Source organism: Primulina huaijiensis, chromosome 10, assembly GCF_012295235.1.
Source record: "Primulina huaijiensis isolate GDHJ02 chromosome 10, ASM1229523v2, whole genome shotgun sequence".
NCBI classification, from domain to species: Eukaryota; Viridiplantae; Streptophyta; class Magnoliopsida; order Lamiales; family Gesneriaceae; genus Primulina; species Primulina huaijiensis.
In genome coordinates, this window is record NC_133315.1 from 2,005,795 (window position 1) to 2,023,597 (window position 17,803).

The 17,803-nt window shown below is 33.3% G+C and overlaps 1 protein-coding gene across 3 annotated transcripts; it reads left to right on the forward strand.

Annotated features, from left to right (window-relative positions):
* The first annotated feature begins 4,457 nt into the window (after positions 1 to 4,457).
* Positions 4,458 to 12,043, forward strand: LOC140985822 (uncharacterized). 3 transcript variants are annotated; one of them, XM_073453767.1, is made up of 10 exons: positions 4,458 to 4,863; positions 5,810 to 5,853; positions 6,171 to 6,306; positions 7,219 to 7,351; positions 7,763 to 8,355; positions 8,887 to 9,217; positions 9,585 to 9,849; positions 10,007 to 10,099; positions 10,546 to 11,010; positions 11,601 to 12,043. In XM_073453767.1, the coding sequence occupies exons 1-10, from the start codon at positions 4,689 to 4,691 to the stop codon at positions 11,919 to 11,921; spliced, it is 2,556 nt and encodes an 851-aa protein (XP_073309868.1). In that variant the 5' UTR covers positions 4,458 to 4,688; the 3' UTR covers positions 11,922 to 12,043. The 3 variants fall into 3 exon arrangements, with proteins under 3 accessions (XP_073309868.1, XP_073309869.1, XP_073309871.1); XM_073453768.1 differs by having other exon boundaries at positions 4,459 to 4,863; positions 7,763 to 8,352; XM_073453770.1 differs by having other exon boundaries at positions 4,459 to 4,863; positions 7,225 to 7,351.
* Positions 12,044 to 17,803: the final 5,760 nt, after the last annotated feature.

Genomic DNA, 17,803 nt, shown 5'->3' on the forward strand with positions numbered 1-17,803 from the left:
CCCCTTATAATAACTAACTCGATCATTTTAATGGATGGACAAAACTACCCATTATTTCATTCAATTAAATGATTATAAAAATTATTTTATTACATTCTAAAATAACTAATTAATTTGTTAAAAATCTTAAAACATAATTAATTATGTTTATTAATTTTTTTTTTGTTTTTGAGGAAGTCTGCCATTAAACCCAACAGTAACGTAGTGAAGAAAAATTTTCCATAAGGATGGTGAAATCACGCTTGAAACAAATATCACAATTTTGAATTATTTTCTAACATTGTCTCTTTTGGAATGTAATAAATATATTACACTACCTATTAAGCATCTAATATTTGCTCGTAGTTGGGTTATGTAATTGTGTTCGTGCTTATATATACATCTCATCCAAATTAATTAATCTCTGGTAAGCCTTTGTATCATTATTGTTAGAATCGGTTTGGTACTTCCTTAACATAAAGACGTTGCTAATTGATACCAGAGTAACTCGCCACATCTATTCTGATAAGGCGATGTTCTCCACATACATTATTTTCACCAATATGAAGTTATTCATGGCAAATTCTTCAACCCTACAATTGTTGGTCTTGGCAAATTGGGGCTGAAGAGGACATCTGTCAAGAAAATGTCACTAATTGATATTCTACATGTTCCCAATATTAGAAAGAATTTATTGTCAAGATTAGCAATTTTTAAGGTCGACTTTAAGCTTATGTTCGAGTGCAATAAAATTGTATTAGGCAAAAATGCTCTTCATAGGAAAAGGGACACTTGAACAATATTATGTTCAATATGAAAGCGGTTAATGTAATCCGAGAATTCAATGGTAATAAAATAAATAATTCTAGTTATTTGCTTGAGTATTTTAATTTAAGACATGTTAAAATTGAACGTGTAAATTATAAAATCGAGAAGGCTTAAGAATTTAAATTTGTTGTCAAAATTTGATATTGATACAACACATAAATGTGAAATATGTGTTAAAGACAAAAATGACCGAGTTATATTTCCATTCGGTGGAAAGAACACGGCTCCTTTAAAATTATTTCATGGTGATATATATGATTTAAAGTTCATGAAAACTAGACGAGGGAAAAATTATTTTATTATGTTTATGACGATTGCATGAGATAATGTTATGTGTATATTTTAAGAGCCGAAGATGAAGCCTTGGAGGTATTCAAAAATTACATGAATGAAGTTAAGAATCAAATGAATTAAAATGATTAGTAGTGATAGATGATGAGAATGTGGTGTTTCATTTGATGACTTTTTACTTGAAATTGAGCATAATTCACCAAACTACAACACTTTACTCTTATCAATCAAATGGGATTGTCGAAAAAAAAGAACCAAACATTGAAAAAAATGATGAATGAATTGTTAATTTGTTTGGACTTACCTCATAAATTTGCGGGGGCAAACAACTTTGTCGAAAAATCAAATTCTCAAAAGATATCACATGAAGTAAAGACAAAACCTCATATGAAATGTGGGTCACAAACTTTCTTATACATATATCAAAGTTTGGTGGTGTTTGGGGAAGTTAGAATTACCCAATCCAAAGCAAGTAAAATTGACCCAAAAACAATTGATCACATTTTTATTGGCTATGCAAATAATATTAGTGCATATCATTTTTTGGTACACAGATATGAAATTCTTGACATTCATGAAGGGATTGAAATCGAGTCGAGGAATGTTGTGTGTTTTGAGGATGTTTTTCTTGAAAAAGAAATGAAAGATAAAATATGTTGCAATGAAATAAGAAACAAAACTGCAAATGAGAGTAGTCATGAAAATAATGAAGGGCCTAAATGCGATAAAAAGGTCATAAAAAAAATCATTGTCCTGAATTTCTAACTTATATATTAGGAAAAAAACCAAGAAATATAAATAAAGCCTTAAGTTGTCCCGATGCTCCATTTTGGAAAGAAGCCATTAACAATTAGATAAATTCCATTATACAAAATCATACTTGATAACTAGTGGATCTTAAATCGGGGAGCAAACATTTAGGATGTAAGTGGATCCTAAAGAAAAAATACTCGAATAATGGATCTATTGAAAACTACAAGGTACATTTGGTTGTTAAGGTCAAACAAAAAGAAAGCCTCAATTTCTTTGATATATATTCACTAGTAACAAGGATCATCTCATCTCAATTAGAGTCCTAATTGATATTGTATCATTGCATAACCTTAAGATACATTGGATAGATGTGAAAACTGCCTTACTAAATGGTGAATTGGATGAAGAAATATACATGAAATAACTTGAAGTGTTTGTGACTCCCGGACAAGAGAAAAATGTGCAAACTCGTCAAATCATTGTATGAGCTTAAACAAGCACCAAATTAATGACACGAGAAGTTTGATAACGGTATATTGTCAAATGAGTTTAAAGTTAATGAGCGTATATCAAGAGCACACCTAATTATTTTGTGATTGTTTGCCTATATGTATACGGCATGCTCAATATGGGAAGTGATCATACATGATTATGACCACTAAGAAGTTGATGATTAAGAAATTTTCTATGAAATGTATAGGTGTTGCGGATGTGATATTGGGGATCAAGATAGTTAAGACATCTTAAAGAACTGTCATCACATAATCTCACTATGTTGAGACAGTGTTAAAGAAGTACAATGCATATGAACTATCCCCTGTGAAAACACCAATTGAAACTAGCCAACATTTGGCTAAGAATAATCGTGAACTTGTATCAGAATTGGAATATTCAAGGATAATTGGTAGTTTGATGTATATCGTCTTGATATTGCACGTGCAACTAACAAATTGAGCAAATTTACTGGTAATCCAAGTGATGCTCACTGGAATGCATTAATACAAATACTTAAGTATTTAAGCTACACCCTAGAGCATGGATTGCATTATACGAGATATCCCATGTGTTAGGAGAATATTGTGATGTTAATTGGATATCAGACAAAAAAGACTCTAAATCCACAAGCGAATATGTATTCACGATTGGTGGTGACACAACGTCATGGAAATCCACGAAGCAAACTTTTATAGCTCAATAAACTATGAAATCCAAGTTTATAGCCTTAAATAAAGCTGCGAAAGAAGCTGAATGACTTCAAATTTATTGAAGGATATCTTGTGTTGGAATAAGCCTATGCATGTTGTTATGATATAATGATATAAATATCAGCAATTGAAATGCACAAAACAACATGTATAATGATAAGTCTCAACATATACATTATAGACATAATATTATTAGAAAGTAAATCTCTAATGAATTTATCATTATTGATGATGTTAAATCAAAAGATAACTTAGATGACATTTTTATGAAAGGTTTAAGTAGAGATCAAGTAAACTGCACATCAAGAAAAATGAGATTAAATTCTAGAAATAAGAACTGTCACAATGGTAATTCAACATTATTGACTAGAGATCCCAAGATCTTGGTCCAACGAGACAACGAAATTATGAAAGTTTGTGTGAGCATTTGGAACTAATTTATACTATCATTCATAGGATGAAAAAGGCTAGTCCTAAACTTCTAATGATTCCTATATTTGAAAATGTGAAGTATGATAATATACTCTTTATATGAATTACCGATATAAGCGTGAAGACGAGTTGCTTCAACAAAACACTTATGAATACAAGATTGTGTCGTGGCCAAAAAAGACCCAACCGTGAGGACTAAAAAATGTGAGAAAAGTTATTGTGTGTGTACCATTGTTTTGGTTTACACAAACAACTGAATAGTTCAAGACTTTATGTTTACTAAGCAGTCCAATAAATCCGATTATATTCTACTACCGAAGATTCAAAGCCACAAGCTACCTCTCCCGATGCAATAATCTTTCAAAAGCATCATAAAGTTTGTTGTTCTTGTGATTGAAGTACTACTTTCATGATAAGGAAATCGTTGTATCTTGAGAGACGATTGCCATATACCATAAAAATATGAATAATGCAAATTCGTCTTAAGAACATTTAACTATAGACTCGATTTCAACCCAAGTTAAGATGAAACTATGGCTAGCAGAGATATCACTCCCAACACTATCATAATCAGTTGCTTTCAAGGAAGCAACATAAATTTTGGGATGCCAAATGTACAAGTCTCAAAATTTGCATATTTCTATTAGATAATTTTGCCATATGGGAAAATAAATTGCGGTTAGGCTCCTGTTATATTTTTTAAAAATACTATAAAATTAATGATATAATAATTTAATTTGAAATTATGACATGTATAATTAATTTTACTTGGGGAAAAAACGTGTTGAATTTTGTAAAAATAAATAAAAAAAATCTTGTTCGGCCGAATCAAACTGTTGGAAGAGAGCAAAAAAGCTGAGTCAGCTAGTAGTCAGCATTAGCTGTCAGTTATTTCCACATATTATTTCCTTGATTTTCCCCAATTATTACTATTTATAAATAATTAATTAATTCAAATCCCCAAATTTCCCAATTAATAGAAAAAGAAATTTTAATTTCAAAACCCTCGCTAGCTCACCCCAAATCTCCACCACTCTCTCCGTGCCGCTATCTGCGTCTTCTTTCTCCCAATTCAAAGCCGATTCAAATTCTAACGACGATTCTCTCAATCTAAGGCTCGTCGTCGAGTTTTACAGCAATTGTATCCGGAAAATAGTTGGCATATTTGACTTTTTGGCTTTTACTAATTTGGATTTGGAGATGGTATCGGGTTCAAAATTCGAGGGCGGGGCGCAGGTTTTATCGGCGGGTGTACGGAAGACCATACAATCGATCAAAGAAATCGTGGGGAATCACTCCGATGCTGATATTTACGTGGCTCTTAAAGAGACAGACATGGATCCTAATGAAACCGCTCAAAAGTTGCTCAATCAAGGTCCCTTTTTTGGGGTTAAGTTCACTGTTTTTTTGAATTTGTACCCTGGCGTGTTTTATTTGTGCCTTTTGCTTTACTTTGTGTAATTCTTGGCGGTTTCTTGATATTTGGCAGAAGCGAGTGGGATTGTTCACTCTGGTGGAGAAATTTTGGTATTTTTAGATTGATGATGATTTCAGTCGAGTTACTTAAATGTCGTGTGTATTGTTTTTTGATCCAAGTTGAGGCGTTAGGTTAGAATTAAAATCTGATTTGAATTGACAGTGTTTTTGTAAAAAATATTTTGTCTTCTATTCAGTATCAGATGGCTTTAGACCGTGGTCCAGGTTACTTTCGTAATTCTCTATCGAGGAGCTGGAATGTTGTATATGTTAGGCGTGGAATTGTGGTAAAATTGGTTTGGCCATTGTATGAAAATACGTTTACATGCAATAAGTTAAGGTAGAGATGAATATCATTAGCCTTTTTTTTTTCACCAGAAACCTTGTTTCCACTGGGACAGCTGATTAAAGGGATGCTTTTTCTTTATTTTTTGGAAGTGGGCTGGTTTTACTGTACACTAGAGTTTTTGTTTCGTTGATGTTGTGACTCGGTGTTTCATCTGATTCTTAGGTTGCATTTGGATCGAAGGATTTGAATTTGAGGAAGTATTTTTGAAGGAAAGATACTCAAATATGACTAGTTAATAATTTAAAACCCATGGTCAAATAGATTTATTCAAACATAACAATAGATTTGTTATTTTGGATTTGAAATCCTTTGCATCAAATCTATCAATCCAAATGCAACCTTGACTACCTTACTTTTTGTTCTTCTCAAGATGTGCTTGATGATGATGATTTTTTATAGATCTATATTCCTTGACTTTTAGTTGATTGAGCACTGTTTTTTAATTCGATCAATTTATTTCTTAAAGTTTTTTGTCATACATTATGTGTTCATTCAGATCCATTTCATGAGGTGAAGAGAAAAAGAGACAGGAAAAAAGAGGTATTTTTTCTGTCTCTGTTCCTGTTTTTCCAATATGCCTTGTAGACTATTCAGTAAAGCTATTCAGTAAACTGTTTATGCCATCTCCCATTTTCTTCTTGTCAAGCTTTTAGTTGCTCATCAGCTGGTGTTCTTGATGTATGTTCCCCCATTTACAGCCTTTAGTATGAGTTTGATTTGTGTGCATGCCTATGGTCTTATCTATTATTTAGATGTTAAGATGTTGCAGGTTTGATAGTTAGATTTATATTTTCATTTTTATATCATTTATTACTTTATAATATGTTAAATTTTAAAACATTTTGTATTTGCCTCAGAGTTCAGGGCATAAGACTTTTGCTGCTGCAGAGACCAAAAATAATGTTGAGGTTGCGCATATACCAGTGAAGTATAATGCTTATTTTGACCGTAATGCTCAAAGAGGTGGATATCGAAGAAATGCCATAAATGGTGGTATGCTCTTCTCTCAATACTCTCGTTTAATCTACAGTTGGGTGTTGAGAAATTCTCATGGTCAGTATTCTGATCATAGTACTTGTGCTAGAAAGACATTCCATTCATTCTGCTCCTGCAAAACTTTAAACTTATTGTAAATCAACTATTTTTAGCAACTTGGGTTTGTTAGCCTGTTTCTAACCCATGTTATGTTTTTTTAACTGGCATGAATTTTTCTTGTGCTTTTGTTGGTATTTGAAATCATTGATATATTAGGAAAAAGTTTTATCTAAGTGTGCGTAACACATGCTCAACTTCTTAAATATAGAAATACCTTATTGGTTGATAACAGGGCGATTTGATGTTTGGGCTAAAATCTGTTACGATAACTTTACCATTCTTTAGCTCCATTATGCAATTTGGTCTATATTCTATCGAAAACTGCCGAGGAGGGAAGTCACAGTTTCTATTCTTGTTATTTGTGTCGTGTTTTTAGACCATTGATCTAACCTTGGATGAAAAAGGTATCATTTTCTTGTGATGTATGACTGTTTACTAACTTTAATAGAAAGTTATGATTCTTTGATAGGATTATTCTGCCCTATTTATCCCAAAACTTCTCCTGTGTTCGTCTTTTCTCTGTCCCAAAATGTTGATAGATCCATAAGCTGACACATGTTTTTAGGATATATGACAATCCCAGATATAAACCTTCAATCAAATGTCAAAAACTTGTTATTATCACAGATCGTGGTGTCAAAGGGAAATTTCTCTGTTAAGGTTGTAAATATCTTCCTGTAAGCTTCCATTTTTACTTGTGTGTTGAGCTTATATATCTTCGTCTTGCTCCGTATATTTCTCATATGCTTGTTAGATTCGGTCCATGTGACATTCTTACAGTCACTTCTTTGAGATATATGGTTTGACAAGATGCAGGTGCTGGTCGAGAGTTCCGTGTTGTTCGGGACAATAGAGTTAATCAAAATGCCAGTTCAGATTCAAAGCTTGTTCAAAGTACAACTTCGAGAGGTGAGGGAGTGATATCTAATGGGCCTGTGAAGAGGTACATATAATTGATTCAAACTATTTACTTTCTACTGTTGGTGCTTTTTATTTCTCACGGCTCTCTGAATTGTTTGATTGCTAATTAATAAAAGGCACTTCAAGCTTGTAAAAAATCAAAATAAATTAAGATACAATTGTTATAACTAATCGGGCGAAGGGTGATATTTTTTTGAATCATTGTTCAACTTCTAGGTGTTGTGGTAGTGACCTGCTTTATTAATTTGATTAAAATCTTGCTTTGTTTGTATAGTACGTCTTTGGTGGGATTTACTCGGAACTTCTTGTATATTTTGTTTGTACACACATAATGAAGTATGAATGATCTATTACCTCCTCATTTATTCTAGTGTGAGTTTTTTAAAAATCTGTGTTGAGCGAGATATGTATCTAAGACTGTTAGCTCTTACAGAAATTCAACAGGGTCTTCTGGGAAACAAAATTCTCCAGTTGGTCAACATTCATCTCAGGCTTTGGATGGTCCTGCTGATTCACTAGCGAAGAAAACTAAAGATACCGTGGCAGGTGATGACAGTAAAGAATTGCATGTGGAGAAGCGTCTTCCAACTCCTAGTGCTGATTTGCGAGTGCAAACCAAGGCAAATGATTCTATGCCATATTCTGCAAGTTCTAATAATTCTATAGTCGGGGTTTATTCGTCCTCTTCAGATCCTGTCCATGTGCCATCCCTTCATTCTAAACCAGCTATCAATGTCGGGGCTATTAGGCGGGAGGTTGGAGTTGTGGGTCCTCGTCGGCATTTGTCTGAAATTTCTGTCAAGTCCTCAACTTTTCAAAGCATCTCTGTTTCTAACTCTGAATTAGGAAGGGAAAGCCACTCAAGGGAATCATCTAGGCCATCCAGTGGATTATCTAAAAGTGACCAATCTGGACAAAATATGGTGGCCGTGTCTTCTATATCCGGTCCATCCACGAGCAGATCTTTTTCGAGTAATCAATCTGGAAGCAGATCTCATCACCAAATGACTGGTCATCAGAGAGGTAGTTATTGCTTACTATTCTTTTCAACTGTTGTTTTTCTCTTTAATAATATAAAAGTTGATGCAATTGAATTTGGCATTTACAGCTCATACTTCTAATTATAATGATGGAAAGCACTTTGACTTAACTTAGATGATAAGTTGGCTAGATGATGATTTGCTTCTTTATTATAATTGGTATGTGATGTGTGTTTGCTGGAATTGAGCAGCATAATATGGATGTCAAAGTACTACCTTGAAATCATTTTTGTTATCCTACCGCACGTGGTTTCATGTAATTTGAACACTTGGTTGTTTGGATAAAGTAACCATGCACAAAGATGGATGTTTTAAAAGGAGGCAATGTTTCCTCAAAGAGTTGTGCTTCAAGCAAAAGAAAGAGGAAGAAAGTCCTGGAGTTCATTTTTCCTTTGCACAACATTTTTCTTTGCTTCCTAATAGAGCTAGTGTTTTATAGCATTAGGGATAATGCAGTCTATTGTGAAATACTTCTGCATCTATAATGAGTGAACTTACCAATGCTTTCTTGCTGTAGCTCCGCTGCCAAATAAGGAGTGGAAGCCAAAGTTAACCATCAAACCAGTTGCTAGCACTCCAGTGGTTATTGAAACTTCTGCTAAAACTGTTTCTCCTGCTGCCCGTCCTAAAGAATTGAAAGAGGAGGCAACAGAAATGCAAGATAACATTTCACGGTTGACCATCTCCGAGAATCAAAATGTCATTATAGCTGCACACATCCGTGTCTCCGAGGCTGACCGATATCGTCTGACCTTTGGCAGCCTGGGAACTGAATCAGACACTTCTAGGAATTTAGTTTTTAAGGCCAATGAGGCGGCAGAAGAATTATCCAGAGAACCTTCTGGGAGGTTGGTTTCTTGTATAACTAACTATCATTTTTCAGATCAGAAGTTTTTGACTGTCTCCTGATATAGTGTTACATTATTTAAGAAATTGAGTTAAATTAGCATGCAACCATTTACGTGCAAATTTTCCTTAGGTTCTTTATTATCGATAATTTAATCATTAAAGATTGGATTTGCTTTCGTATTTCCTGAAAATGAAGCATTGTTTGGTATCACAATTTGGGCCGTGCTGCAGATTGCCTGCAAGAATTATATGGTTCAGTCATTTTTTGTGATACGATGATATAAAATATTACTTTCAGACTTACAATCTGTGATTTGTGTGATTTATTAAGAGTCCTGGTTGAATGACTGCAATATGAATTGGCAGTGTTTCAGTCTCAAATCCAGAAGCTTCTGGAGATGAGCTTGGTGGTAGCAAGCAGCTAGAGATGGGAGACGATTCAGTCCAAGCTTCAGGATTCAATTCTCCTGCTTCAGATGCTGAGTCTGATTCTCAATTGACTGAGAAGAAAGAGGCTTCTAGTCCGCAGAAACTGGAGAACTATGCTGATATTGGGTTGGTTGGAGACAACCCGCCATCTTACGCTGCGGAATTGCTACATCAAGATACTTCTGAATTGTCGAACTTTTCGGTGAGTTAGGATTCGATTAATTCTGGTGAAGAAAGAGCATTCTTGTTTGTCTTTGTCTTGTGGACTGATTTGTTTGTCTCTTTGGGACTCGACATACTTTCATTAATCAAACCAGCAGCCCCAAACGCTTTTTTAACTATATTTTTACTGAAAGCAGGGTTATGACCCTCATATGGGATATGATATGCCTTATTTTCGCCCATTGGCTGATGAAACGGTTCGAGGGACAGTTCTGCCATCTTCTCAAGAGGTTAGAATAAAATGTTTAGATGCCATGAGTAACTACACCTCTTTGTTTCTCCCCTTTCTTGCACAAAGCTGGCATTCTCCCAGAAACTCACATTCATAGTCACTTCGTGGCGTGTTGTCCCTCATTTGACTGTTTGACATTTTAGATTTTATTATTAGCACTCAGTTGCTTGGCGTAGTGGAGATTTAGGTTTTGTGCTGGAACCAAATGATTGCTGGAGTCCTAGCGTGCCCTAAACAGAAAAAACTGTAGTGAAAGGCTGCTATTTGGTGATTGCCTCTCATGTTTGCGGTAATCTACATAGAATGACAGGGTAAACAGTAGAAGGTTTATTTTGGATAGTAACTGAAAGTATTACAAAGTTCGGTGCATGTTTTCCTGAATTAATGCATTATCTTTGATTGATCTTTAGCTTTTAAATTTTTAATTGTTAAATTATTTTACAGGTCCTGAGCTCTCATTTAACAAACAACACTGTTCCTGCTTCGACAATTGCGATGGTACAGCAGCCACAGCATCAACAGCAGCTACAGCAACAGATGGCCCAGATGTATCCCCAACTTCATGTTTCCCATTACGCTAATTTAATGCCATATCGCCAGTTCCTCTCCCCCGTATATGTTCCTCCAATGCCCTTACCTGGTTACTCTAACAGTCCTGCCTACCCTCATCCCTCTAACGGCAGCAGTTACTTGCTGATGCCTGGTAATGGTACCCATATATCTCCAACTGGCCTCAAGTACGGTGTTCAGCAATTCAAGCCAGTCCCAACTGGCGGTCCCACAGGGTATGGAAATTTCACCAGTCCAACAGGTTATGCCATCAATACTCCTGGGGTGGGAAACACAGCGGGGCATGAAGATTCATCTCGGCTCAAGTATAATGATAGTCTTTATAATCCAAATCCTCAGGTGACTACATCCCGTTTTTAACCTTATTATCGTTCATGACATGCCTAATGATGAATTTGGCATGTGTACAATTCATAAATTGTTCTACTTTAAGATACAAGAATAAAGGTGAAATGGAAACATAAATCTGGTAGTCATTATTGTGGAGGCCACATTCTAATTTTATTTGAACTTGCTAAAATGATAGAGCGAGTTCACTAATTTAGCGGTTTGCGTAAATATGTTATATAATCGGTTTATTATCTGATGCCAAACATTTACACGTGGACTAGCAAATGAGGTCAGAGCAGTGTAGTGTCAGAGTTCTCTGTGAAATTCATTTATTGATAAGATTTGCAATATGTTAAGAAGACGGAGTTGCTTTTTCCCTGTTTGCTTGGTTTCCCATGCTAGTTTTCTGTACGAGAGAGAGAGAATGTTTAATGTGCATCTAGATGTTTGTTTTTTCCTAGCTACTCTATTCAAATCCGTTTTTATTGGTAGTGATATCAAACAAACAATTTTTTTTAAGTTAAAAATGCTTGCATATTTCTCCCGTTGGATATTTTATTTTTCACTTAATTGCTTCCATTTTCCATTTGAAATGGCAGGCAGAGACATCCGAGATTTGGATGAACCCCAGGGAACTTCCTAGTCTACAATCTGCTTCATATTACAATCTTCCCGGGCAGACACCTCATGCTGCGTATTTGCCCTCGCATGCAGCGGCGGCAGCACAATCTTCTCATATGCAGTTCTCTGGCATGTACCATGCATCCCCGCAGCCTGCGGCAATTGGAAATCATCATCATTTGGGCCCTGCCATGGGTGGTAATGTTGGAGTTGGTGTGGCTGCACCAGGTCCTGGAGCACAAGTGGGTGCTTATCATCAACCTCAGTTGGGTCATTTGAATTGGGCCGTTAACTTCTGAAGATAGTTCATTAAATGCCTTTGGCTTACAGTGACGGAAGTTAGCCATAGATATTTTAGATTTTGCTATTACTAAATGTGTAAAATGCTGTCTTTTAATCAATGCATTAAGTTGTGTTGCCATGTTGTCTAATGTGTTCTCCAGAACAGTTTTCTTGACAAGGAAGACGTTCTTATTCTGAGCCTTTGCTTAATTTGTCTCAGTCCCTGAGATCACTGATCTTTGATCATCCATTCGCTACCGCCCGATTCGGTATCGTCATCTCCTAATTAGTTAATTTCAAGAACTGTACGATTTGAAGATGGTCTCATGGTCCTACCACCACTCAAAAGCCATTGCTGTGAAGAAATGATAAGACACCGAGATGTCATAGCCGTAGATCGTGTGTAACTTTTGATAAATAAACTAACTGTAGTCGGTTTTGCCTCAGATTTGACTCTTCCAGCGGACCTTGCATTGGTAATTTCTCTGATTCTGCAAATGTATGATACATCTGAATTTCTTCTTGGAAGCGTCAAAATGCACGTCCTTTTTGTACATCATTCTCATGTTCTTTGTATATCCCCACATCCCTTTAAATCAATCCATCTCTCAAGTGAATGAATAGTGTGTCTTGGACCCCATTAGTATTGCAGAGGTTTAATGGAAGGTCAATTGAGAAGTTATTGCGCCATGTTGTGGGGTTTAAAATATTTTTATCATATCTATCTTTTCCCAGGTTTGTCATAATTACAAAAATATTCTAACTACTTTCAAATATATATCAAGTTTTTATATGTAATTTTATTGAAACATTTATACATTTATAATAATAATAAATCCTAATGTGCAATCTTGATTTATAGTCGATGGAAATGAAATTAATGATTATCCAAAATCAAAATGAATGTTGGGGGAAAAAAACAAATGTATAACGTGACATTCAACATCGACTGGATTAGTTTTAATGTTAAATGTATGCTTGAAGTTAAATATCTCAAATAGATGTGAAATTTATAAAAAGTCGCACTGGTTCGAGACACTAGGAGAAACACGCCAACCATAAAATTGGAATAAAAACGTATTATTTAATTAAATGATTTAGAGGCTTGTAATTTGGTCTGTCTCCAAATTAATAGCATCTTAAAGAAATTAAATAATTATTTGATTAATTTATAATTACTTGTCCCACCTTACCCGTACACTCCAGTCTGCCATTTTTAAAGACTGGGTTTTAATATTTTTGTTGTGTGTCCATTTTAGGCTACATCGAAAGCTTCCTCTTTCTGGTCGAATTTTGGATCTTATTCTTCGGAATAATAGCACATGCTCTCTGTGTGTGTGTGTGTGTGTGTGTGTCTTGTAATAAACATTTTCATTTTCACTCTAAATAGGAAGGAACTCTGGAATTGTTCTCTTGGAGGGAGACATTATAGTACAAGAAACTATTTCTTCCACTATTTTGCATGGTTTTTCATGCGAAAATTACTTGAATTAAATTGTTTCCGATCAATATTTATTGTTCAGAAACCGCAAAAAGAGACGTACGTAAAATAAATGTATTAACAAATTAATCGGGTTGATGACTCTGAATATATGGTAGAAAAACCTCCTGTCAATTTAATTAAATGATGAGTTTGCATGCCATGCATTTTTATAAATATTAATAATGAATACATAATTGTCTTTTTTTTTTCTCCAGCTCTCTTTAGTCTACAAATACAACATGATTATGATTTGTAAGTTTAATAGTAAGATTTCCATTTTGAGGATAAAAAAGAAAACGGACTCAAATCTTTAATTTTTCGATTTTGCTGAAAATGACTAATTAATTTTAAAAAAAATTAAAAGACTTTATCGTGATGACAGATTGGATGTTCCACACCGTAGATGTAGATTTATGAGCGTTTTATCACTTTATCTAGGGCTTAGAGTGTATTTATATGTTTGTGATGCTTTATTTATATATATGTAGGAGTGATATATATCATATTATATCGAAAAATGTATACTATTTACTGTACTGAAAATCATGATTATTTACACCGATATCGTACCAATTCGGTGTATCAAACTTTTTGGTATATATAATTAACATACCGATCATACCAAAGTGTTGTGGTATACCGAAATTTCGGTATGATATCGATATATATAATTTTATTAAAAAAAATTATCTTATATTTTTTAAATTTTTTAACTTTATTAGTTAAAAATATCAAATATTTTTAATTTATGTATATTATTTCGATATATATAAAAAATTTCAAATATAAATCCGTTATCATGCCGAATATTTCGACATCAATATTATACCGTACTGAACATTTCGGTATATCGAAAATTTTAGTACATTCGACATTTTTTTATGCGGTAAAAATCGATATATAGAAAATTAGGTATTTTATCTTACCCCTAGTAAAGATTTGTCTAATTCCGTCACATCGACGGTGTTTTTGATACAAGATAAAAAAATGGATAAAAGGACAGAATATAAAAAAATGCTATAATAATTAAATATTCTCACACACACATGCGCNTAAAATCAAGAGTAGGTCTCTTATGAGACGGTCTCACGAATTTTTATCTGTGAGACGAGTCAAGCATACCAATATTCACAATAAAAAGTAATATTTTTAGCATAAAAAGTAATACTTTTTTATGCATGACCTTNTCAGTTGGGTCATTTGAATTGGGCCGTTAACTTCTGAAGATAGTTCATTAAATGCCTTTGGCTTACAGTGACGGAAGTTAGCCATAGATATTTTAGATTTTGCTATTACTAAATGTGTAAAATGCTGTCTTTTAATCAATGCATTAAGTTGTGTTGCCATGTTGTCTAATGTGTTCTCCAGAACAGTTTTCTTGACAAGGAAGACGTTCTTATTCTGAGCCTTTGCTTAATTTGTCTCAGTCCCTGAGATCACTGATCTTTGATCATCCATTCGCTACCGCCCGATTCGGTATCGTCATCTCCTAATTAGTTAATTTCAAGAACTGTACGATTTGAAGATGGTCTCATGGTCCTACCACCACTCAAAAGCCATTGCTGTGAAGAAATGATAAGACACCGAGATGTCATAGCCGTAGATCGTGTGTAACTTTTGATAAATAAACTAACTGTAGTCGGTTTTGCCTCAGATTTGACTCTTCCAGCGGACCTTGCATTGGTAATTTCTCTGATTCTGCAAATGTATGATACATCTGAATTTCTTCTTGGAAGCGTCAAAATGCACGTCCTTTTTGTACATCATTCTCATGTTCTTTGTATATCCCCACATCCCTTTAAATCAATCCATCTCTCAAGTGAATGAATAGTGTGTCTTGGACCCCATTAGTATTGCAGAGGTTTAATGGAAGGTCAATTGAGAAGTTATTGCGCCATGTTGTGGGGTTTAAAATATTTTTATCATATCTATCTTTTCCCAGGTTTGTCATAATTACAAAAATATTCTAACTACTTTCAAATATATATCAAGTTTTTATATGTAATTTTATTGAAACATTTATACATTTATAATAATAATAAATCCTAATGTGCAATCTTGATTTATAGTCGATGGAAATGAAATTAATGATTATCCAAAATCAAAATGAATGTTGGGGGAAAAAAACAAATGTATAACGTGACATTCAACATCGACTGGATTAGTTTTAATGTTAAATGTATGCTTGAAGTTAAATATCTCAAATAGATGTGAAATTTATAAAAAGTCGCACTGGTTCGAGACACTAGGAGAAACACGCCAACCATAAAATTGGAATAAAAACGTATTATTTAATTAAATGATTTAGAGGCTTGTAATTTGGTCTGTCTCCAAATTAATAGCATCTTAAAGAAATTAAATAATTATTTGATTAATTTATAATTACTTGTCCCACCTTACCCGTACACTCCAGTCTGCCATTTTTAAAGACTGGGTTTTAATATTTTTGTTGTGTGTCCATTTTAGGCTACATCGAAAGCTTCCTCTTTCTGGTCGAATTTTGGATCTTATTCTTCGGAATAATAGCACATGCTCTCTGTGTGTGTGTGTGTGTGTGTGTGTCTTGTAATAAACATTTTCATTTTCACTCTAAATAGGAAGGAACTCTGGAATTGTTCTCTTGGAGGGAGACATTATAGTACAAGAAACTATTTCTTCCACTATTTTGCATGGTTTTTCATGCGAAAATTACTTGAATTAAATTGTTTCCGATCAATATTTATTGTTCAGAAACCGCAAAAAGAGACGTACGTAAAATAAATGTATTAACAAATTAATCGGGTTGATGACTCTGAATATATGGTAGAAAAACCTCCTGTCAATTTAATTAAATGATGAGTTTGCATGCCATGCATTTTTATAAATATTAATAATGAATACATAATTGTCTTTTTTTTTTCTCCAGCTCTCTTTAGTCTACAAATACAACATGATTATGATTTGTAAGTTTAATAGTAAGATTTCCATTTTGAGGATAAAAAAGAAAACGGACTCAAATCTTTAATTTTTCGATTTTGCTGAAAATGACTAATTAATTTTAAAAAAAATTAAAAGACTTTATCGTGATGACAGATTGGATGTTCCACACCGTAGATGTAGATTTATGAGCGTTTTATCACTTTATCTAGGGCTTAGAGTGTATTTATATGTTTGTGATGCTTTATTTATATATATGTAGGAGTGATATATATCATATTATATCGAAAAATGTATACTATTTACTGTACTGAAAATCATGATTATTTACACCGATATCGTACCAATTCGGTGTATCAAACTTTTTGGTATATATAATTAACATACCGATCATACCAAAGTGTTGTGGTATACCGAAATTTCGGTATGATATCGATATATATAATTTTATTAAAAAAAATTATCTTATATTTTTTAAATTTTTTAACTTTATTAGTTAAAAATATCAAATATTTTTAATTTATGTATATTATTTCGATATATATAAAAAATTTCAAATATAAATCCGTTATCATGCCGAATATTTCGACATCAATATTATACCGTACTGAACATTTCGGTATATCGAAAATTTTAGTACATTCGACATTTTTTTATGCGGTAAAAATCGATATATAGAAAATTAGGTATTTTATCTTACCCCTAGTAAAGATTTGTCTAATTCCGTCACATCGACGGTGTTTTTGATACAAGATAAAAAAATGGATAAAAGGACAGAATATAAAAAAATGCTATAATAATTAAATATTCTCACACACACATGCGCACGTGCAACAAGACACGTGCACACAATTAAATAAAAACAATCGTATTCTTCTGTCCGTAACAAATCTCTATTATTAATTTGTGCTTTAACTCGCTGCTAATCTAATCAATTAATTTAATAAAACATATAAAGTAAGCCACATATTTAATTTATTATTTTCTTTATGTTCTGTAAAGTAAATCTTTAATTTTCTATTTGTGTGAATTATATTATCATTTTATTTTTATTTTTATTATATTTGGAAACGGAATAATTNAAGAGATTCGTCTCACAAAATACGACCCGTGAGACCGTCTTACACATATTTTTGCCTAAAATCAATAAAAGACATCTTTCAATCCATATTATTAAAAATAGATGAGTTACATGTAAAATAGAGGTATTTTAGTATTTAATAGAAAATAATTACAATAAAAGATAGTTTTATATTTTCACAAAGATGTGACATCTAGAATTTTTTTTCCATGTTTGGAGAGACTATTTCTACATTGGAATCTATTTTTTTTCTCTTTATTTTAAGAAATTGGTTAATCGTTTAATAACAAAACAAGTAGTAGATTTTAGATTTTATTTGTCGAAAAAAACGAAAAAAGAATAAAACCAATAGTTTAAATGAATTGTTGATATATGGATCATACAATTCATTCGTATCATACATACATACACACACACAT

What these genes read in the sequence shown, in the direction of transcription:
- LOC140985822 (XM_073453767.1), top strand. Translation starts at nt 4,689, where the DNA reads ATGGTATCGGGTTCAAAATTCGAGGGCGGGGCGCAGGTTTTATCGGCG. An exon ending in GACTGGTCATCAGAGAGGTA is followed by an intron (nt 8,356 to 8,886) that starts GTTATTGCTTAC and finishes TTCTTGCTGTAG; the next exon opens with CTCCGCTGCCAAATAAGGAG. An exon ending in TTCTGCCATCTTCTCAAGAG is followed by an intron (nt 10,100 to 10,545) that starts GTTAGAATAAAA and finishes ATTATTTTACAG; the next exon opens with GTCCTGAGCTCTCATTTAAC.